At 39.8% G+C, this 21607-nt stretch overlaps 3 protein-coding genes across 4 annotated transcripts; 1 reads left to right on the top strand and 2 right to left on the bottom strand.

Annotated features, from left to right (window-relative positions):
• On the bottom strand, positions 1–3252 carry rnasekb (ribonuclease, RNase K b). The gene is made up of 3 exons (XM_069672605.1): positions 3045–3252; positions 1746–1828; positions 1–762 (listed from the first exon to the last, which is right to left on the bottom strand). The coding sequence occupies exons 1-3, from the start codon at positions 3120–3122 to the stop codon at positions 618–620; spliced, it is 306 nt and encodes a 101-aa protein (XP_069528706.1). The 5' UTR covers positions 3123–3252; the 3' UTR covers positions 1–617.
• Positions 3253–3347: 95 nt separating this feature from the next.
• Positions 3348–7464, top strand: bacc1 (BPTF associated chromatin complex component 1). The gene is made up of 5 exons (XM_069674252.1): positions 3348–3673; positions 4100–4194; positions 4613–4714; positions 4932–5263; positions 6857–7464. The coding sequence occupies exons 1-5, from the start codon at positions 3653–3655 to the stop codon at positions 6919–6921; spliced, it is 615 nt and encodes a 204-aa protein (XP_069530353.1). The 5' UTR covers positions 3348–3652; the 3' UTR covers positions 6922–7464.
• A 913-nt stretch (positions 7465–8377) lies between these two features.
• On the bottom strand, positions 8378–18799 carry LOC138602940 (P2R1A-PPP2R2A-interacting phosphatase regulator 1). Of its 2 annotated transcripts, none has more exons than XM_069674580.1 (9): positions 18536–18799; positions 18105–18189; positions 17948–18016; positions 16870–16916; positions 16737–16794; positions 15523–15587; positions 15365–15420; positions 15200–15284; positions 8378–15093 (listed from the first exon to the last, which is right to left on the bottom strand). In XM_069674580.1, exons 1-9 carry the CDS (start codon positions 18634–18636, stop codon positions 14970–14972), a joined length of 690 nt encoding a protein of 229 aa, XP_069530681.1. In that variant the 5' UTR covers positions 18637–18799; the 3' UTR covers positions 8378–14969. The 2 variants fall into 2 exon arrangements, with proteins under 2 accessions (XP_069530681.1, XP_069530689.1); XM_069674588.1 differs by having other exon boundaries at positions 17960–18016.
• Between the last annotated feature and the right edge of the window lie 2808 nt (positions 18800–21607).

Here is a 21607-nt window from a genome sequence, read left to right as displayed (position 1 = left end):
TCACACACATACCCACACTTTATTGTAAAGGTTATCCACAATAATATTTCTGTCACATTAAACAGCTTTAAGTTACATCCACAGCAGCATCACTGACAAACAGCCTGAACACATTTTACACTGATATCTGGATATTTACTCTGAAGGTTTCTTTTCTTTCAGCATCTTCGGGGAATCGATGTCGGGCTTGTTTCAGCAGAAAATTAAGATTAGATTTGTTGATTTCTTCCAAAAGCTGACTGAAAATCGGACATTTGTTTTGACCTGGTGAATTCTTTTTTCTGTTAATTTGAATCCAATTTAAAAATAACATAAATGTAACATTAAGGAAGAGAATCAACACTTGGTCCTTTTCATGAATAACCTGCTCGAAGGAATGATGTAACATTCATCCAACAACAACAACAACAACAACAACAAACACATCGAAGGTTTTAACTTTAAAATAAATAATTCAGGTGCCGCCCCCGACCAAAACAGACATTTAAAACACTCTCCAGTGACGTCAGCTGCTGATTGGTCCGCTGTAAGGGAAGTGGTGCGACACTGTAACATGGGCAGGAAGTGACCTCCAGCTGCTGATGCTGTAAGGGGTCAGAGGTCACGGCTGCAGCTCTCTATGTGACCATGTACTCCTGACGCTTGTTGAGTCGCACCTGGCAGAGCGACACGGCGCCCACGGCCACGTAGATGGCGGCGGCGATGAAGCAGTTGATGCCGACCTGGTTGTAGAGACTATAGATGTTCTGAGGAGGATTTTTACTGCAGAGAGAAGAAGAGGTGAGTTACTGCGTCACTTTCATAGACTGTATAAAAAGATGGACGACATAACAGCTCCACTAAAAGCCCGCCTCCTCCATGTTAACAGATGGGACATGAGTCAAACTATAAAATCAAAATACACGTCAAATACATTTTCTCAAACATGGTTTCTGTCATTATAGTTCGTTCTTATCATGCTGATTTATGTCCAAGTGTTCATTTTTCTGACGAGTTTACTTTTCATTAGTTATTTGGTGCTATAAAAAGGGGGTGTGGCCTCATGATTGACAGCTCTGTGGACAAATGGGGCTCCTGCAGCGTTCTGTTCCCGAGTAGCAGAGTAGAGGAGGAACGGCGAGAGGAGACGTAACTAACACTAACACTACAGTCATTGAACTTTCCATCAGCGTGAATATCTGCTTCAGACCAACACAAGAAGCTGTTCTGCTGCAGACTGAGCCCACCTGAGGGCTCCAACACGCCAAGGCCACCTGAGGGCTCACACACGCCAAGGCCACCTGAGGGCTCACACACGCCAAGGCCACAAGGTAAAGGTGTGTTTTGGGGAGAGAAAGGGGCGGGACATCAATATTGCGGCTCCACCAGCCGATCTCATCTGCACACACTCTGGATACAGATGAGCGAGATGGCAGCGCCCGCTCCGGGGGGTTTTTAGGCTTCACTTGTACAACAAGAGGAGGAGACGCATCGCCCAAAAAGCATGCTAGCTGCTTACTTCACAATGGGACCGGATGTAATAGCACACCCTGGTGTTGTTGAGTTTGTGTTTTACACACAGGCTATGTCAAATTGTCAGTGGGTGTCTAAAATACATCAGTTGAGCTTCTGGACTGAGACGCTGTAAAAATCTGAATGGAATCAAATGTCAAACCACCTCCTGGCTTTGATCCAACTAACAGGAACCAAAATGAGCACAACACGAAGAGATTTTAAGGAAACAAACACATTTCAAATTGACTCACTCTCCTCGGATGTCCTCCTCGGTGAACGGGACGTCCTCGATCAACACGGCCGACTTCGCACTGAAGAAGATTCCCAGCATCGCCTGCAAGAATAGAGCGGCTCAGCATGAGGCTTGGGGTAATAGAGGAGGACACGGGGTGACAAAACAGCTGAACTTGTCTCAAGAATCAATAACTGGTCAGAATGTGGATTTTGTTCAGACAAACTTCCTGTTTTGTGTTCAACCAACATTTACACATTTTCTATGTGATCACTTTTGACTTCTTTTATCATCAGAAAAATGTCTTTAAATCTTAATTTCCCAGATTTGAAAATGACTCAGTTCTGTTCGAGCAGCTGTGAGGAAACACAACAGACAGAAAAGCAGAAGTTGGAACACGCTGAAGGTGATTTTATTGTGAAAATCAAAAAATCAAAGAGAGTTAAAACATCAGTTTTTATTTATAATAATATATATATTACTTGTATGTGTTTTTATGAGGGGGACATTTTTAAATACTGACCAGATTAACTAATACTGTTACTCTTTAACTATTTTAGCCTCAATATTGAATATAACAAATAATAATACTGACAGTAACCACTTGTTGCAGCTCTGAAACACTTATAAATAAAAACTGAATTTATGTGCAACATCTGCAATGGTCCAACATTCGTGGTTTAATCTTTCTGACTGACATCAGTGTTGGTGGAAAATTTGACTTCCTGTTCCTAAACATCACAAGGACAAAAATAAGCATCACATGATTTATTTTAAAGTTCCTGAAAAGAATTAATGACTGTGAATATAATATTTATAATCCTGATTTATGTGTGACTGGTAAATAATTAAACGAGCCTCGACAGATGTCAGAAACATCAGAAATTGTCTGTTTTTTAAGTTTGGCTTAACACATAAATGTCCTGTCTCCATCCTCAGAGGTGAAACCCTTTATTTGACTGATAAGACATTAGACGGCCCCATAACGTTAATTACACGGGCACAGGTGCTTGGTACGAGCTCATTGATCGGATCGGCTCTGTAGTTATTATCAGAGCAGTAACATTATGTGGCTTGGCCTGCTTGGCCTCCGTCTATTTAATGGATAAGAAGATTACTAACCGACAGAACGTTTGAGTTTTAATATTATTATTGCCTGACGAATTTCAAATAAGAGCTGAAATCATATCAAGCAGCACTGAAGAGAACCGATATGTATTTTAATTAAAACGTCAGCCTCCGAATGAACGGCTCTCTAGCTAACACTGTCAATGCAGGAAATAGTCGGCTCCCCTTGCCACAGATCATTACGTCTTACCAGCATTATGACTCCCCAGATGCTGATCACGATCCCGCACGCGGCCATCTTCGGCCCGCAGAACAGAAGCGACGGCATGTCGGTGTTCGGTTTGATCGATCAATCAGAAGCTGATTTTATTTTTGATTCACTAAACTGAGAAATGATCCATCGAAGAACGACAGTCCCGCGGTCAGCTGATCCTCATCACTCGGGTTGACTCGGTGAAATTCGGTAACTATCGTGACCCGCAGAGCAGCGACCAATGAGTGTTCAAAGTGACACGCCCCGCCCTTTCCGGTCAGACTAACCAATGGCACTGAGGTTCCAAAGTAGCGCAACATTTCCTTTATCCCGTCTACCTTTGTTGTGCGATATTTATGTTAGTTTTCTGAACATGTAAAATATAATTTATCCCGCATACATTCAAAGTATCTGATCAGATCAAATTCTTCTAAAGCTCCGAATTTTAGAAATCTCTCCGAGCTCTCTATGGAAGCCCGCTAACTACAGCGAGCTAGCTAACGTTACAGGAGCTAACTGTAGCTAGCAGCTAGCTTTGTGTTTTTGTGTTATTGTTTTGATCGAAGAATAAATTAACAGAAAAGAGCTTCAATTGCTTCACCAAGATGACGTCAGCCTCTGCAAAGGTAAATCCTCACCTGGAAACTAGAGCCTCGCCTTTAAAGATCGAACAATGCTAATTTAACTGTAAAGAGAGCAGATAACAGCTGTACACAGATGTCCATTCAGAAATCTGATTATTTTCAGCCGTTTCTCATAGTAAATGTGAAGACTTCATTAAAGGGCTTCATTTGTTTCCCTACTAACTTTGTACGATCTTGTTTTCGATTCGGCTGAGATTTAGTTCACCAGCAAGTCATTTTCAAATGAAATCCAGACTTTACTGAACACCAGTAGTGGTTTGAACCTTCCTGATGCTTTGGATCAGTTATGTTAATAGTGCTGCTTCAGATCACAGAGACATTAATGACGTGTTTCCTGTTGACATACATCATCAATCGAATATTTGTCTTATTAACTGAACGACCTCCACACGCTCCTCTGCTCTGCAGGTGGGGGAGATTTTCTCTGCAGCTGGAGCTGCTTTCACCAAGTTGGGAGAGCTGACCATGCAGCTGCACCCGGTGTCTGACTCCAGCCCTGCAGGGTGAGACACACACACACATTACCACAGGACTGTTTGAGCTCAGTGTACCTGATAAACTAAACAATGGTTGTTTTTAATGGAGATGCAGAGATTGATCGTCTGGGTCTTGATCTGAAGCCTTCATACTGACACATCCACATTAAATGATGTGTCTCATGTGTCTGCACGTCTGCAGGCAGACACTTTGTACCTTCAGTGAAGAGATGCAGATGCTTTCAAAGCTGGATCGCATGTATTTTGGTCTCTAGAGGGAGAAATTCAAAGCAGAACAGTGCAACCAGTTATATAAAGATAATATATATTTTGAGCTCACATTAATTAACCTTAAAAAACCAAGCAGCCTTTTTCATCTGCAAATGTGTGTGTGTGTGTGTGTGTGTGTGTGTGTGTGTGTGTGTGTGTCCGTGTGTGTCCTCAGGGCTAAGTGGACGGAGACAGAGATCGAGATGCTGCGTTTGGCGGTGCGTCGGTTTGGAGACGACCTGAACAACATCAGCACGGTGATCAAAGAGCGAACTGTGTACGTCCGTTTGTCCTGCAGAGACTCTGAACCTGAGAATGTTTTTAAGACGGTTTCAGTCCGAGTTTTTGTTCAGACAGAAAAACAGAAAACAAAATAAACTCTCACATGTTTACATTGATATCACTTTGTCTGTACATGAAATATGAGGCTACAGCCACTAAGCTAACGAGCTCCATGTCTACAGTGGTTCACTTCCTGTGTTCTTCTTCTGCAGCGCTCAGATAAAGAGTACGGTGAAGAGAAAGTTGTACGAGGACAGCAGAGTCCCCATTTCCTCTGAGTCTCCGAAGAAGACAGTCAAGAAAACCTCCGCTGCCATGACTCCGGCTCCGCCTCCCGCAGCCCCTGCCATGATCGCCGTGCCGACCTCGCAGGTTGTCGTGGCGACAGGTATGCAGAGCAGCCCCTCTCTGACCCCGGCCATCAAAAAACAGAAGACAGCGGATGTGACGCTGAGCGCTCTGAACGACTCTGACGTGAACAGCGACCTGGTGGATATCGAGGGACTCGGAGACTCGTCCAGCAAGAAGCTCAACTTTGACCAGGGTCAGTGTGTTGCAGTTAAAACGTATTAATAACTGAATATTTGAGATTAAGCACACGGCTGTGTTATCCTGCAGACCTCGGACACAGAGAAGTACAAAATATATCAAACACAAGAGGATACATTTACACCAAAATAAACTCAATGTTCTGCTGCACAGATTATTTTAGAGCAGCCATGTTCTGAAGGAAACCTCTCTCATAAACTCAATGAGCATTTAAAACCACTAAAACATGTTCAGATAAAATGAAATAAACTGTTAAAGATAAAATGAAAATGTAAAATACAGTTACTCTGCAGAATTAGTCCAACAAAGAAAATACCTGATTTGATTGGATAAAACTTTGCACCAACTCTGGTCGTCCAAACTCTTCACGCAGCTGATCGTTTTCTACGGAAGCCCTGAGTGGACATGTTTCAATACATTTTATTTACTCTGTTTCCCGCGACGAGTAATTTCAGTTTTCTGGAGATTCAAAAGCACAAAAGAAACAGAAACAGGCGTAACTGAGCTCATCAGTGCGGGCGATGGCAGCACGTCCTGCTCTGTGACATCAGTGAGCCGCCTGTTCTGTTTTCTACATCGACAGAAAATGATCCCGTTATCGTATATCTTGAGATAACGAATCGATCGTTTATCGTTATCACAGGAAAATGCAGTAAATGAAATGTATGGATGCATGTCTGCTTGGGGCTTCCGTAGTTTCCTAATTAATCACTAGATTATTAACTGTGAAAAAAAACACAGAACACAAAATGTAAATTTTAACAAAACAGTCTCAAACCAAAAGAAACTTCAAATAAAGTCAAAGAAACTCTTTTAAAAAGTTAATTATTTAATTTATTGAATCTAACAATCAACCTAATTTTCCGTTCATCCTGTGACGTCTGATAAAAAAATCAATAACTGAAAAACCTTGAAAAGTTATGGAATTAGAAAGGAAAATTGGAAATTGATTAAATCCTCTGAAGGTTTTGAAAAGTCTTGATGGATTAATGATCATATGGAAACAATCAGCCAGCCAGAGGCTCAGCGACTGTCTCTGTGAAAATGCCACACGTTCACTATGCATTGGGCCCTTCTGACTTCCAAATATCCGGCCACCTTCTAGCGAGGAATATACCTGCTTACATCATTATCACACTGAAAGTCTGGTAAAGTTGCGTGGGACGCTGACTGACGGAAACATTCGTTGCTGCCTGTAAATTCTGGGCTGAAACGATTTACAAAACAGAAACGATAAATCGTACATCTGAAAGTTTTCGGTGCTCTGAAGCTTCACGTTCACCAGATTACATAACAACATTTAATAACACATGATGCTGATAGGCTGCTGTTATTTATCTGTGTTCTGTCCATCCCAGCAACTAACAGCAATGATGACACGATGAGAACATTTATGTGAGCTGCAGAAAAGGGGTGGATCATCCGATTAAAAGAAGGTTTCACTGAAATCTCTCGTCCGGTTTTAACACTTTAGTTTGTGAAATTAAAACTTTTAAAAAGGTTGTTTTTGTTTAATAAGGAAACTGAAATCGAATGTTTTAAGATTTTTGTTTGAACTTCTGAAACTTAATTCCTGATGTTTCCTCAGAGAGCCTGAACCTGGACTCCAGCCTCATCATGAACTCCAGTGACCTCCCCCTGCTGTCCCGCTGACCTTTGACCTCTCGGCAGACTCTTGCAGAACCACCAGGCCTCTCAAACACATGTACTTCAATTTTAGTTTATTTTACTCTTTTATGTTCCTGATGCTCGTCTGCACAGTGAACAGTATTCTCAGCATTTTAAGTTAAAATTTTACTTTGCATTTAAAACATGAAACAGGAGGAGTCACATTTAAACATTTAACTTTTGAAAGGACATGTTGACAGAAGATCATCGGGTTTGTTTCTCTTTGTGAGGCAGAATCATGTTCCATCAGTGAAACCAAACAGGTTTTACGTCCTGTGTTGTGATGAAGAAAATAACTGACAGGAGATAAATCAGGCTGGTTAGTGCAAACACATTCTGTTGGTTTGAGTCTGAACATGAAGAAATATGAAGAATATCAGTTTAGCCTTCATGTGATCATGTGATCATGTGATCATGATCGTAGCTGCAGCGAGTTAGAAAATCTGATTCTTGACTTCATTTTATCAGTGAGTGAAAAAAACATGTAGAAAGAGGGTTTGATTGTGTTTAAGTAAAAAAAAATCTGAAATCAGGAAAAAATTATTTTGTTGTGTTTCATTGTTTGTTTGTGCACCTGTGTGTTCAGGTGATGATTATGAAGCCTGTACATTTCACTGCTGCCCCCTGTGGCAGAGAGACTAAACTGCACAAAGCAGGTTGGTTCATAAGTTTGTTTTGGATTTAAAGCTGAAACTTTAAATCTATGAAATCAATTTGCAACTGAAATATTTTTTAATTTAAGTCATGTTTAAAGTCGAAAAGACTTTGAGCTCTAGTGTTCCAAGTTTCAGCTTTTAGTTTTCTTTGTAATAATAAATTTAACATTTGGCTTTTTATGTGTTTTGGAACAAATATTCAGACAAAACAAAAAATATTCTGACATTTTATAGACAAAACAACATTTTTTTGGATTGTAATTTTTTTTTCCAGATTTTCACCATAAATAAATAAATTTATTTTATAAATTAATTAAAAAAAACATGATATAATGAAAAATAAAATTAAAAATAATTTCTAGTTTTAATTTAAAAAACAGTCCAAGTACAAGTTAACATATTAGTAATTATATTATTACATATTAAATGTATTATTTTATCCAAAGATATTCTGTTTACTATCAAAGACAAGCTTTAAATTTTCACTTAAAATAGTTACTTTAATTTCAGTCAGCTGATGAATTAAATATTATTTTAGCTCTACAAACCGCTGTTAGTTTCAGCCTTATTAACAACCTGAATGTTCACTAACACACTAAACATAGCACCAAACAGACGTCAGCACATTTACACCTGAGAAAGTGAAACACAAAATATAGATGAGATTTAACCGTCTGAATGAGTTAAGAAAACGAGTTCATGTTTGTTCTGGTTACTGTTTCAAACTGGAGACAAAAACATGAGAATAACAAAAGACTCAAAAACAGTCGCTTAAAATTGTCTGATATGATACACATTTTCTTTTATTGATATTTTCATATACAATATAATATATATTTATAGTGTGTAGATGAATCGTTTCCACTAAAAACTAAAAAGTCATTCTGCGTCATTTTACAGCCATCAGGAGGGAATGAACACTTGAATATAGACTTTTATTTTACAGCTGCATAAAAATACATCATCTCGTTTGTCGTATGTAGAGAATTTGTCCAAAAGAAAAGAAAAAACTATTTACAGTTTGAAAATACTTGAATGTTTGTATAGATGTGCTTTTAGTTCCCTTTTTCAGCTCCAGTGAAACTCTAGCAGCCCTTTTCAAAGTCGACCTCTCTCTGGAAGATCGTCGTCATTTTTCAGCACGCTAACGATTTCTGACCCGAAAATAAACCTGATGCTGTTTTCAAAACACAGTTACGTTTTCGGGTCACATGATTGATTGATGGCGTTTGCTACAGAAATGTAAAATGATTTTCCTCTAAACAAATCGTGTGATCGTGTTTGGAACAAGTGACTATAAGATTAAAGCCTACAGCTAATTAGCTTAGCTTAGCATATTGACAGAAAACAGCAAGATGTTTTTTTACTTTTTGGTTGACCTTTTAGTTTAAAATTTAATACATTCAAGACCACAGCAGGTTTTTCACAGCAACAGGGGCCACTACGCGACTACGGGTCACAGGAAGGGTCAGTTTCAGTGCTGAGAAATCACAGCGTTGCTCCAGAGTAAATCTTCGCTTTAATACTGAAAAACTTTGACTGGTTACTCGCTACATGTTCAAACTTCTGTCTCATGGCGACAAACAGAAAAAAACAAACAGAAAGACGCCTTACGTCGACAAAAACCTTTAAGGATTAAACGATCGCTGTTCATTTGTTGAAAATAAAAGGTTTGTAATAAAAAACACAAGAGTTTGATTTGTAAATTCTTAAATTGACATGTTTGTGAAGAAGATAAAAAAAGCGTAAATGTCTGAGAGAAAGTGTCAACAGGGTCAAAAATCTATCAAAATAATGTTTCCAGCGTGATCGGAGCTCATTCTGCCTCATTTTTTAAACAGTGTTCGTTGGACCGTGTTTCTACCAGAGTTATAACATGTAGATACAGTTATAACATGTAGATACAGTTATAACTTATAGTTATAACTTATAGATACAGTTATAAACTGTAGATACAGTTATAACATAAACCCATGTTATCATTTCATTTAACCCAATTTAGACCGGAAACTAAAATAGTTTGACTTAAATCCTTGACATGTATAAAATGTCAGAAGCAGTAAATAAATGTCCATCACTGTTACAAAGACCAAACTGACGTATTAAAAGTTTCTTAATCCAATAACAGATTTTCAGTTTATCATTAGAAAAGAAAGAAAATAAGACAATATTGACATTTTAGAAGCTTGAATTAATGAATTTGTGGAGTTTGATTAACACATATAAAATGATTAAAAGATTATTTAATAATAAGTCTTAGTGAAGACGGCTCAGGGAAAAGCTAGTGAGTCGTCCTTTATTAAATTTGATCTGTTAGCGTTTACCATGTTGTACTCAATACAACATTATCACTAGATTTTTGACCGACCACACTGGAAATGTTTGTTGAATTAAAACAAATAAAATAATGAACTTGACGTTTGACCCCAAGACATTTCTGGGAATCTGCAGAAACAAGGCGACACTTTAAACATTTAAAGGAGAAGAAAAAACAAGGCGAGGAAAGACGTAAAGGTGACCAGACAAAAGCACAGTAATGAATACCTTCTTCTGTTGCAGCTGACTGAGTTCAAATGTTACATTTCGATAAAGATTTTTGGCTTAAATCATTCTTTGAAGCAGAACTTCCAGCTACATTAAAAGTTTCTTTCTTCATACTTAACAACCGCTTGTGATGTGAAAGTCAAAAACAATGAACAGAAACTTAAAGCTACAGTTTGTCTGAAAAGATCAATTAATTTGGCAGCGCGTCGTTGCGTCTGAGGAAAGTCTATCCTGTTTCTCACAGCTCAAAGTCAGGAAATTATTCAAAGTTAAGGACATTCACTTTTTTTTAGGTGACATTCGTTTACGAAAACATGCAACACTGAATCAATTAAGTTAAATAATTGGATTAATGAGTTATTTTGACAGAACAAAAGTGAGAGGATGAAAACAGATCGGGCACATGCTCCCGCTGTTTAGAAAATAATCTGCTATAACATGAAAACGTAAATCTGATACAATGTAAAGGTGTTATTACACCTGCGGACGTATTTAATTTGAATACTTCTTGGTAATAACCAAAATGTGTCGATAACATTGAGGAATGATAAGTACCAGAATGTCGTTTATATTAATAATGTTAATGCCTATTATTTCATCAGATAGATATTATAACACATTGAAATCAGAATTTAGCAACACTAACATTTTCTTATTTTCTGAAGAAAAGAATACAACTCTCTGACGGTGTCTTCTTCCTCATCAATTTAGATTTGATCGTTTTTGCTTCTTTTTAGTGTCAAAAGGGAAAATTAAGGTTTTCCATAGTTAAATATTGAGTATTGTTTTGGCGTCCAAACCTAAATTCAGGTATAGGTTTATATATCAAGAATAAAATAAAGCATGTGTAAATATTTGTTTTGTTTTTGGACAATTCAAAGCTAGATTTAAACCTTTAAATTAACTTCTCTCCGAAACAGGATAAACTCACAGAGACGGCAACAAGTCAAGAAAATAAAGCAAGAAAAAAAGAAAAAAGCAGCTAAATTTAACAGCATTTCCTACATGACGATATGTTTTTATGATCATGTAACAGAAAAAAAGAGTAAAGTGATCGAACTAGAACTGTGCAAAGTCGTGACAGTGAAAAATAATGATGTTAAATCTGTCACTAAAATATTTGGAAACATTTTCATGAAGTCGGCGGTGTCGGAGCCATCGCCCACACTCACTGACTCGTGTAGATTCATTGTACTTTTTGAAGGGGGGAGGGGTAAAGACACTTCTATAAAAACAGCTTATAGAGACTTTATGTACAAACACATCTCACAGGTGTCAGGTGATTATAAAAGACCAGGTCATTCGTAGAAAACAACTTCCTGTCAGTAAAACCTCTCTGATCCGATGTGATGAAAAACAACCTGTCGCTCCTCTGAAACATGACGACATGTTTAGGCACAATGATGAGTGAAAATACAAAACTGTACAATACTGTGCAAGTGCAAAAGTTGGAAGCAGAACTGCAGCTCATTTATGAAACCCCGCCCACATATTATCACCACCTCCGACCTCTGACCCCTCTGCTGAGACGAATACGAGCATCTGTGACAAAATGAAGTCAAGATTTTGTGCACTCGTACCGAGTTGTTTTAATAATTTCAGGAAAGCTCCGTGCAAACCGGCGAGTAGCAAGACATTTAGATTTTATGGAGCCTCTCCGGGGACATGAGTTTTTGGAACAAGATACTTTCTGGTGGGAGCCAGATTATTTCTGGTAAGTGCTTGATAGTTTCTAGTGAGTGTCGGACAGTTCTTGTGCACGCCAAACACTTTGTGCTGAGCGTCAGATAGTTATTTGTTAAAGTCCGATACCTTCCGGTCAGCGCTAGATAGTGTCTTGTGATTGTCAGATATGTTTGGTGTGTTCCGGATAGTTTTTGGTAAGCGTGGATAGTTTCTGGTGCCAGGTAGTTTTTGTGCACGCCAGATACCTTCTGATTGGCTTCTGTTAGTTAGTTATGAGAGTCAGATAGTTTCTGGTCAGACAATTTTAGAAAGTAGCTTTTGTGCCAGGGATCGCCAGATTCCAGTGAGTACGAAATCGGTTCAGTGAACATTACATCATTTGCTGCGTGTGAAGAAAAGGTTTAGTGATTGCTGGATAGTGTAAAGTTGCTGCAAGATAGTTCCTGGTGAGCGCCAGATAGTTTCTTTTAACGCTAGTTTCTTGAAAGAGCACAATAGTTTTTGCGAGCCTTTCGTAGTTTCAGTGAATGTCAGATAGTTCCTTTCGAGTTAAGAAAACTTATTAACGGCGGCAGATAATATCTTTGGAGAGCCAGATACTTTTGGTGGGCGCCAGATAGTTTCTGGTAAGTGCTGAACAGTTTCTAGTGAGCGCCAGATACGTGTCTTGTGTGCACAAACCAGTTCAGTGATCGTTACGTTCCTAATCAGTTTCCTTCGAGTGACGAAGAGTTATTGTGGGTGCTAGACAGTTTTAAGTGAGCGCCAGATAGTTTCTTGTGATTGCAAGATCATTTTGGAGGCTTCCAGAAATGTTTTGGTTAACGCTGGATATTTTTGTGGGACTGCCAGATAGTGTTTCATGTTGACGCATGTTCAAACGCCAGACACATTCTTTTGAGAGCCAGATTGTGTCTTTTAAGTACCGGATGTTTTATAGTGAAACACAAAGTGAGCGTTTCTTGCAAGTGAAGAAAAGATTTGGTGAGTGCTCGATTTGTTTGACAGGTTGGTTCTGTGGTTGGTTTTCAGATGACCTTCACAAAGTACTCAGCAGAAGAATCAAAGGTTCTCTGAGGGATCAAGTGGCTGATTTCAACTACAAAAGATTGAAGTCGCTCACCAAGAAAAGAAACGGGGAAATGAAAATGAAAAAGTAACAAGAGGAAAGAGCCGGTCACTTCCTGCAGATTCAATATGTACAATCAAACCCTGCAGGCTGAAGAAAACTGAGCACATATCAGCTGCTCCGACTGTTAATATTCACATATAGATACACTATTAACAAACAGATGTGGTGCTGCAGACCACAAGTACTTCTACCGACCAGGAGCCAGTTTGTAAAACCAGTCTCGCGGCCTTGGAGAAGACATCCGACAGTGGAACCATCACCATAAAGTTTGACTCACTGTGGACGAATAATTGACATGTGTCAGGTTTCTTCTGGTGAAACCAGAAGGCTTCAGTCTGGGTGACTCAGTCGGGACAGACAGAACTTTTTCGTTAAAACACAAAAATCTTCGGCTTCAATGACTGAAACTTTGTTCAATTGCTGAATTTCACATTTGTCAGAAGTTCTGTCAGGTTTAGCTTTTTGGGCTGAAAAATACCTGACAAAAAAGTCAAAGACCACCAGTTTGGGCCTTACAGACATCTATACCAGCTACATATGGTTTTAGGTTATTGGACAGAGTTTGTTTTTACAATGTCTAATTGGATATTTAGGATTCTGTATATTTGATAATTTGTTTTGTTGATAAAAGATGCAAATTCATCATCTTCAGCAGACATTTCTTTGAAATATGATGGTGGAGATATGATGCACAACATGTGCATAATCCTGAATCACAGATTTGACTAAGTGCTTTTTGAGTCCCGGTGTTTCTCTTTCAAGCTTCAAAAATGTGTCCAAATAAATCAGATCATTTCGACATCTTCCTGACAGAAAGATCGATACGTTGACACCGATACTCCAGGACAACAGCAGTTTCTCTGTTTGGTTTGGTTCCTGTAGGTGTCAGCCGGAAGTGCCTTGATTCTTTTCAAGAGACGATTCTGAAATCATTTTGACATTTCTTGTGACTACATCTTGATTACAACTCAAGACATTATTAGAACCTCTGTACGTCAGAACAATTGATCAGAGATGATCTGGAACTTCATGAACAGCACTGACTGACTGGTCAGATCTGTCTTCAGCTGCCTCCTTGAATGGGCAGCCCTGAGATTGTAATCCATCCAAGAAGCAGTAAAATGAGCGGTGTCTATTAAAGGATCCAACTCCATCGATGTCTGTAGAACTATTTGACGTGTTCCATGTTCTCAAATACAGATGCACAAACATGCACAGGGCTTTGTCAGAGACGCTTATGTGCTTCCTTCTTTCATGTATGCTGTATCTGTATAACAATTAGCTTGTTTGACGCTTTGATCTGCAGGACACTTTAAGATTTGGGGAGGTGTTCCTTTCACTTATATGCTTCCCATAGTTCCCCAAATACCCTTCTTTGTAGGTCTGAACCAATCTTCTGCCTGACGACACAACCAGTGTGTCCTCCGGTTCAATTATTGTCGTGATGGTGCGTTGATGCTGATGATGAATCCTCTGTAAACCTTTCCTTTGAGCGTGGGTTTTGGTTCATCTCCAAAGCCTTCAGTCATGGTATGAACCCACAACTCATTGGCCCCGCCCTCTTTTGGGGGCGCCGCCAGAAATTTCACAAAGCAAATGATTGAGTCCTTCTTCCCAAACGCAGACCACCATGAACTCTGAGGTTTAACTGTAGTGATGGAGCAGTTAATAAGCAGAGTGGTCTTGGGTTCAATATCCAAACAACTGATGGAACATATTTTAAGCCCAACAGACCCTCAGGAAGATTTTCTGTCTGACACTTATAAAAATATCCAGGGATTCAAAACAGAAACTTTCGAAGACAAACCAGGCTTAATTTCCTCTGACTCTTCGGTCCGTCCAATGTGGTCACAGGAGGAGGCGGGACTCTACGTGAGGCTGGCAGATGACTGGAACAGAAATAAGGTGCAATAGGGGTCGATGTTACTCCAGGCTTTTGGAGCTGCTTGCTGGTGGTTGGTCTGCACCCACAGTGACAGGGTCAGGACTCCGGGTAAGGAGGGGTAAGAAGGGTTTTAGTGTCCAGGATGCTGGTGGGAGGTGAATGGGGTGAAGGACGGGGGAGGAGAGAGAGACAGAGGGCTGGATTGAGGACTGACGCCTCCTGCAGGAGGAGAACCTGCTGCTGACTGAGACACACTGAGGAGGACGGGGTGAAAAGGGCATGGAAAATAAGCTTTATTCAGGATCTTTTAAGTATAATTTGGTACTAATATGACTGATTAGTGTTGAAAGTGATCCTCACCTGACTGTGTAGCTGCTGCGGTGGGCGGGATCTGTTACCCCAGCTACAAAGAGCTTCTTAGGGGGTCCGTCAGACTCGACGCCTCCTGAGATAAAAGGGAATAAAGGCTTTAAGTGGAGCAGTGGAAAAGAATGAAAAGCTAACACACACACATATAAATATTACCTTTCCTCTTGAGTGGAGTTAATGCAGGCCATCTCACAGTGGCACTGACTGCTGGTCTGTTGGACAGTGAACAGGTTAGTGAGTAAAATGATTCAAACACAAGCATCCTTTAAAAAACTGACCATGACCCTAAAACTTGGTGTGTTTTGTTTGTGTACCTAAACCTCCTGGTTGGACTCGGGGAGGAGTTTGGTGTGACGCCGCTGTCCTGTGACTGAAACCACTGAAGAAGAAAAGGTGGAAAACAGTTCAAACTGGATTCACTTCAAACCATCTGGTCTGATTTTAATCTGAACAGTCTAATCTGGATTTAAATTACAAATCTGATCTAGGTCACACTGAACTCTCTGCTCTGGGTTAAGTCCAAATATGGATCTAGTCTAACCGCCTGATCTAGATTTAGTTTAAAACCTTCCCTCTAGATTCACTTCCAACCATTTGATCTGGACTCACTCAAACCCGATATGAATTTAGTCTGAACAGTCCAATCTGGATTTAGTCCAGCACTTCTAGTATGCATTTAGGTCAGATCAGTCTCAATCCCGTGATGTAGGTTTAGTTAAAACCCTCCTAGTCTGAACAGTTTACTCTGGATTCAGTCTGAACCCACTAATATGGATTTAGTCATTCAAGCTTTGATCTGGATTCCAAAGGGCTGATTTAAATTGAAGAAAGTAACCTGATCTGGAGTCGGTCTAAACCTTCGCATTTCACTTTAGCATAGTCATCTCAGTGTGATCTAGATCAGTCTAAACCCCCAATCTGGATTTAGTTTTAAACTTTTTGATCCAGATTTACATTCAACTCTTTGATTTAAAACTAGTCTGATCCAAGTATCTGGATTACGTCTGAACTCAGTATTATGAATGAAGTCCTACAAGTCAAAACTAGTTTACCCTTGGGTATCAATAAAGTAACCTGAACCTGAACAAGTCAGATTTAGAAAAGTCTGAAACCTCCAAAATGTGGAGTCTGACTTGAAAAACATGACCTTGTTTGGACCAAACCGTGTGATCAGGATTCAGTCTAAACCATCTGATTTGGGTTTAGTCTAGGTTTATGATTTTGATCCGATCAGTCTAAAACCTCCAATCTGGAATTAGTTTTAGATTTCTGATCCAATAAATCCTTTGATTTCAAACTACTCTCAACAGTTTAATCTTCGTTCAGTCTGAACACACTAATCTGGATTTATTCCCACAGAAATAAGATAAAACAACCTGATCTGGATTTATAACGAACAGTCTGATCTAGGTTCAGTTCTGACATTGCTCTGAATACTACATTAACCATGAATCTTGGCATTCTAAAAATAAAGATGGTGAGTAAAATCACGCCATGTACTAAGATAATCAGGTGTGGAGATGCTCACCACTGATGCGTGGTCGTGCCACTGACTGACTGGAGGAACTGGGATCAGACTGGAAGCACTGGGAGGAAATTAGGAGGGTTAGCTACGCATGTTTTCAAGAAAGGGCTGAACATTGTTTCTGTGTGCGCTGTACCTTATTCTCTGCAGACTTCCTCTGAGCGTCATCTCCATGTTCTCCTCCTGCGTCAAACACAAAGAGATGTTAGTTACCGCCATGTTGACCTTTGACCCCAACAGCTGTCTCTCCCCATGGTAAAATTAAACTCTTTCCAACAGGGAGTCCTGTTATCCGGGATTAAAACTAAATCATCGATCTAAATTCACTCCAGTCCTAACCTCTGATCTGGATCCAGTCCTAACCTCTGATCTGGATCCAGTCCTAACCTCTGATCTGGATCCAATCCTAACCTCTGATCTGGATCCAGTCCTAACCTCTGATCTGGATTCAGTCCTAACCTCTGATCTGGATCCAATCCTAACCTCTGATCTGGATCCAGTCCTAACCTCTGATCTGGATTCAGTCCTAACCTCTGATCTGGATTCAGTCCAAATCATCTCTTCTAGATTCAGACCTAAATAAATAATTAGATCTGGATCATTCTGAACGATCTAATCACTAACCAGACAGTCCAGACTGATCTAGATGAGACTCTAAGGAATAATCTGGATTCAGTCCGAGCCCTCTAATCTGGATTCAACCTGAACGTCAAACTTTCTATTCTAGATTCACTCTAACCCATCTGAACTGGATTCAGTCTGAACCCTCTAATTTCCATATAGATGATCCAGACTGATCTGGATTCGACTTTGTAGACTTATCTGGATTCAATTCAAACCCTCCAGTCTGGATTTTGTCTAAACCTCTGATCTGGAATCCCTCCAAAATGTGTTCATTCACTTGATAACCTTCTACTCTAAACCCTGCTGATCTGGATTAAATCTGACACCACTAATCTGAATTCAGTTTTAAAAAAGTGTCATCTAGGTCAGTTTGATCAGTCTAATCTGGATTAGGGTTTCACCCCCTTATCTGGATTAAACTGTATCCACCTGGTCTAGATTAAGTTGGATTCCTCTTATCAATTCAAATAAGAGCCTCATACTGATCATTTTGAACAATCCGATCTGGATCCACACCAAACAACAAAATCTGGCCCCACAAAAACCCCACAAAGACTTCCTGTGTTGATGTGAAAAGGTAGTTTTCTGACCTCTATCCTCACCTGCCTCTTCTGGTCCAGTCTGTCTCCCGTCAGAGAGAAAGGAGAGAGAGGGACGAGCTGAAGGAGGAAGACAAAGACACAATTGATGAGCGTCAGCAGGAGTGGATGAGAGTGCTGAGACGGAACCAGACAGTAAATCACTGACTTGTGAGGGGCAGCTGGGGTTGATGGACACACTGCTGCGTCTGTATCGAGCCGACGTCACGGGACTGAAGACCGTCATCCCATCACTGAGAGAGACATAAACATGTTAATAGTACTATAGTAAGACAGACATTTATAATACAGAGAAAAAGATACAGAGCACAAAAAATCTTTTTAAATAAAATATTACTGATTTTAAAAGTAGACCACTGTTGACATCACCATCATTAAGTGCAAGGGTGTGAATGCTGAAAGTATTGCTTGATGTATTCAAATTATGCCGAATTAAATATTGTCTCATATACATGATAAAAGTGTATTATGTTATAGTAAAATGTTAGAAGTGTTTGGCTCATAGTAAACAAGGCAAATTACATTTTTATATATTCCAATTGGAAGTCGGTGTTTCACTTCTTGTGTAATACCACTGACCTGACGCTGGTGATCATGGGAGCGCTGTTCGATCTGCGGAGTGCCCCGCCTCCTGCCCCGCCAGCTGCGCCTGCGCACTGGTCGACTTCCATCCGTTCCATACCTTAGTGCGCAGGCCCGGCGGTAGCAGCGCCAGCTGCCGGCCTTCGACCTCTCGACGGCGGCGTCGGGCTCTACTCAAGCCCGGTGGAAGCCCGACCCGCAGGCCTCTTTAGCAGCAATCCCAGAGCCGCCAAGTTAGCGGGCTGAACACCGAAGCTATCGTCTCTCTACCGCATTTCTCCCAGAAAAACACTGTATCCGTGTATGACTGCGGGTGGGACCGTCATTTATTACCCGCAGATACGCTTCACTTGCTGCCGTCTCCAACGCAAAATTAACGGCTGCGTAAAAGCGAGATAATGTAGGAACCCCGCGCGAAAACACTCCAGACAAAGTTTTGTAAAGACATATAGTTAAAACTCACCCGGCTGTCCCGGCTCTGCGCCGAAACTTTTATTTCAAGTCCGCACAGGTGACGTGACTTTTAGGATTAGCTGTTGAGCTAACTTGGTTTGCAGTGAAACATCCAGTCAGAGATCAGAAAACCGCTAAGCAGCTGTCCGAAACAGTCACTCCAGGACCGGTCACACAGTCCTCAGTCAGGGTCGCTCACACGGTCCTTCTAACACCGAGCGGACCTCAAGAGGACTTAAAGAATCACGGAAAATAAATAGTTTGAAAGATTTTTACAACATAGTCCTTGACCAAATAGAGGTAGTTCACCAACTGTGAAAACAGCGCCGCGTTCTGGTCACTGAGAGAACTGCAGCACAGAGGACAGAGCAACAAGACGAGAGAAAGTGCAGCAGCAACAGTTCTTTTTTACGGAGAATTAATACAGTTTGAATGATGTTTCTACCATAGGATAAATTATATTTTCCTTTTAATATATTGTATTGTTAATGTAGTGTTAATATAAAATTATGGTATAATTTCTTTTCCTTAAAAAATTTTTTACAAGTTGCAATTATTAAATTTAATCTTTTCTTATTAAGAATTTGTTACTTTTTATAAAGTTTGATTGTTTTCTCTTTTCAAAACTTTGTAACGATACTGTGCAACAAAAACATGGTTATGTAGTTGTAATATTTAATATTAATTCAAAAATATTTGTGTTTTATTATCGGAGTGGTATACCGATAAACATTTACAGGTTTCTACAAATAATTTTTGGCATAAGTGGATGCAAACCATCCCTGGATGAAAATATGTGCTCCAATTAATGATTAAATTCACTATAGATGAATTTACTTATTATCTTTGTGAAAAAAATTAAACCGATAGTCAAAGACAAAAATATTTTGAGTTTACAGTGATATAAAATATATGAAATCCTCACAATGGGGAGGAGCCAATGAATATTTTGTCATATTTTGTTTTTAAAATAACTTTATCAACTGTCAACATTTTTGCAGAATTGCTAAATTAATTGACTAAATACTACAAGCGCTTATAGGAGATACTGAGCATACATGGCAGAGTATAATATTATAGGATTATTATCAGGACATGAATGCTGTTGAGTTTTCTTTGTTGTTGTGACTCTGAACCGTCTGCTGAGTCCCAAAATCCTCCGTCTGCTTTGAGTCGTCATCTCCAAAAAATGGTGAAACAGGACACCGGGAGGCTCGGCCTTTAACCCCTTCACTGCCTCTGGACACACGTTTCCCCACACATGAGAGACCTGAAGCAGAGTCAGACACAAACAGACTCTCAGATATGAACTTAAAAAACAGATTTTATCATCAGAAAGCCTTTTTTAAACGACGTTTATCTTTAAATTGTCTCCTGAGAACAGAGACCGGTTTGTGAAGGGAAGATTTTAAGAGAGAGTCTGGAAATTTGAAGCTATTAGGTGTTGTAAAATGGATACTAAGCTTTTTGTTGTACTTTGTACTGATGTAATCTTGGCTTTAAGACTTTGTTTTGTTTTTGCAACCATGTTGGAAATAGGCCTACTTGTTGTTACATTAAACATGTTATCCCAGATTCAGTGTGTTTGTAGCTGCCCCACATTAAGAAGATACACTACTACTGCTCCAAGCTACTACTGGCCACCATTATGTATTGTTACAGGCATAGGTAAACTCTTATAATAATAATATTTAACTAGTTTTTGTGGCGGGAAATATGTTCAGTGACAAACGTCACCTTCAAGAACAAAAAAACGAACACTGTGCTGTCATAAGTGGAAAAATTAGGCTACTGATTACTGACACAACAAATAGCCTACCAATCTATACACAACAAATACTTAAAGGACAGACACAAGAAATACTCAAACTACTAATACAAAAGGTATACTGTCAAAAGTAGGCTACCTAAACTACTGATGCAAAAAGTAGCTTACTTAAACAACTGACCAAACAGGTATGCCTACCTAATACTGGCACTTAAGTACTTAAACTGAAACAAGTACAAAACTACTGACAAAACAAGCACTCAAACTACAACAAGTAGGCTACTTTAACTACTGACATGAAAACTAGGCTACTTAAACTACTGACACAAGACAAACTTAAACTACTGAGTGCCTAAACTACTGAAACAAACTACTGACAAAAGGCTATATACACAACAAATACCAAAATTACTGACACAAGTAGGCATACTGACACAACAAAAGGCTTCTTGAATTACAAGTACTTTAACGACTGACATAAGTAGCCTACTTAAACTACAGACACCCCACTAACCTACAGACACAACAACTACAAGTACCACAGTATTATTAACCACCGGTAGCGGGCTCCCGTGGCTCGGTAATTCCTGCCGTTTTAACCGTTAAGTCTCCGTCCCTCCGCCGGAGAGTTAAAGAAGGAAGAGCGGAAGGGGGGAGGAAGGGGGAGGAAGAAGGAAGGGAATGTCCTGCCTCCCTTAGACGGAGCTAAACAAGTTGTACACAACTTTTCCAAACTTTTCTTCAATGTTAAAATAAACGTGCGTAGCTTCGCGCCGCGGTCAGCTCACACAGCGAAGCCGGGGGGCTGAAGGGACCCACGGGGTGACGGACAGCGACATGTCGGAGGG

This window comes from Semicossyphus pulcher, unplaced genomic scaffold, assembly GCF_022749685.1.
Source record: "Semicossyphus pulcher isolate SPU_LCO1_2020_fin unplaced genomic scaffold, fSemPul1.0.p SCAF_10, whole genome shotgun sequence".
In the NCBI taxonomy this organism is placed as follows: Eukaryota; Metazoa; Chordata; class Actinopteri; order Labriformes; family Labridae; genus Semicossyphus; species Semicossyphus pulcher.
The sequence above is the reverse complement of the archived record's forward strand: the minus strand, read 5'-3'. Positions and strand labels throughout refer to the sequence as shown.

What these genes read in the sequence shown, in the direction of transcription:
- rnasekb (XM_069672605.1), bottom strand. Translation starts at nt 3,122, where the DNA reads ATGCCGTCGCTTCTGTTCTGCGGGCCGAAGATGGCCGCGTGCGGGATC. An exon ending in TCTGGGGAGTCATAATGCTG is followed by an intron (nt 1,829 to 3,044) that starts GTAAGACGTAAT and finishes CTATTCTTGCAG; the next exon opens with GCGATGCTGGGAATCTTCTT. An exon ending in GAGGAGGACATCCGAGGAGA is followed by an intron (nt 763 to 1,745) that starts GTGAGTCAATTT and finishes TTCTCTCTGCAG; the next exon opens with TAAAAATCCTCCTCAGAACA.
- LOC138602940 (XM_069674580.1), bottom strand. Translation starts at nt 18,636, where the DNA reads ATGGAACGGATGGAAGTCGACCAGTGCGCAGGCGCAGCTGGCGGGGCA. An exon ending in GGAAGTCTGCAGAGAATAAG is followed by an intron (nt 16,795 to 16,869) that starts GTACAGCGCACA and finishes ATTTCCTCCCAG; the next exon opens with TGCTTCCAGTCTGATCCCAG. An exon ending in CGCAGCAGCTACACAGTCAG is followed by an intron (nt 15,094 to 15,199) that starts GTGAGGATCACT and finishes CGTCCTCCTCAG; the next exon opens with TGTGTCTCAGTCAGCAGCAG.
- bacc1 (XM_069674252.1), top strand. Translation starts at nt 3,653, where the DNA reads ATGACGTCAGCCTCTGCAAAG. An exon ending in GTGATCAAAGAGCGAACTGT is followed by an intron (nt 4,715 to 4,931) that starts GTACGTCCGTTT and finishes CTTCTTCTGCAG; the next exon opens with CGCTCAGATAAAGAGTACGG. An exon ending in GAAGCTCAACTTTGACCAGG is followed by an intron (nt 5,264 to 6,856) that starts GTCAGTGTGTTG and finishes ATGTTTCCTCAG; the next exon opens with AGAGCCTGAACCTGGACTCC.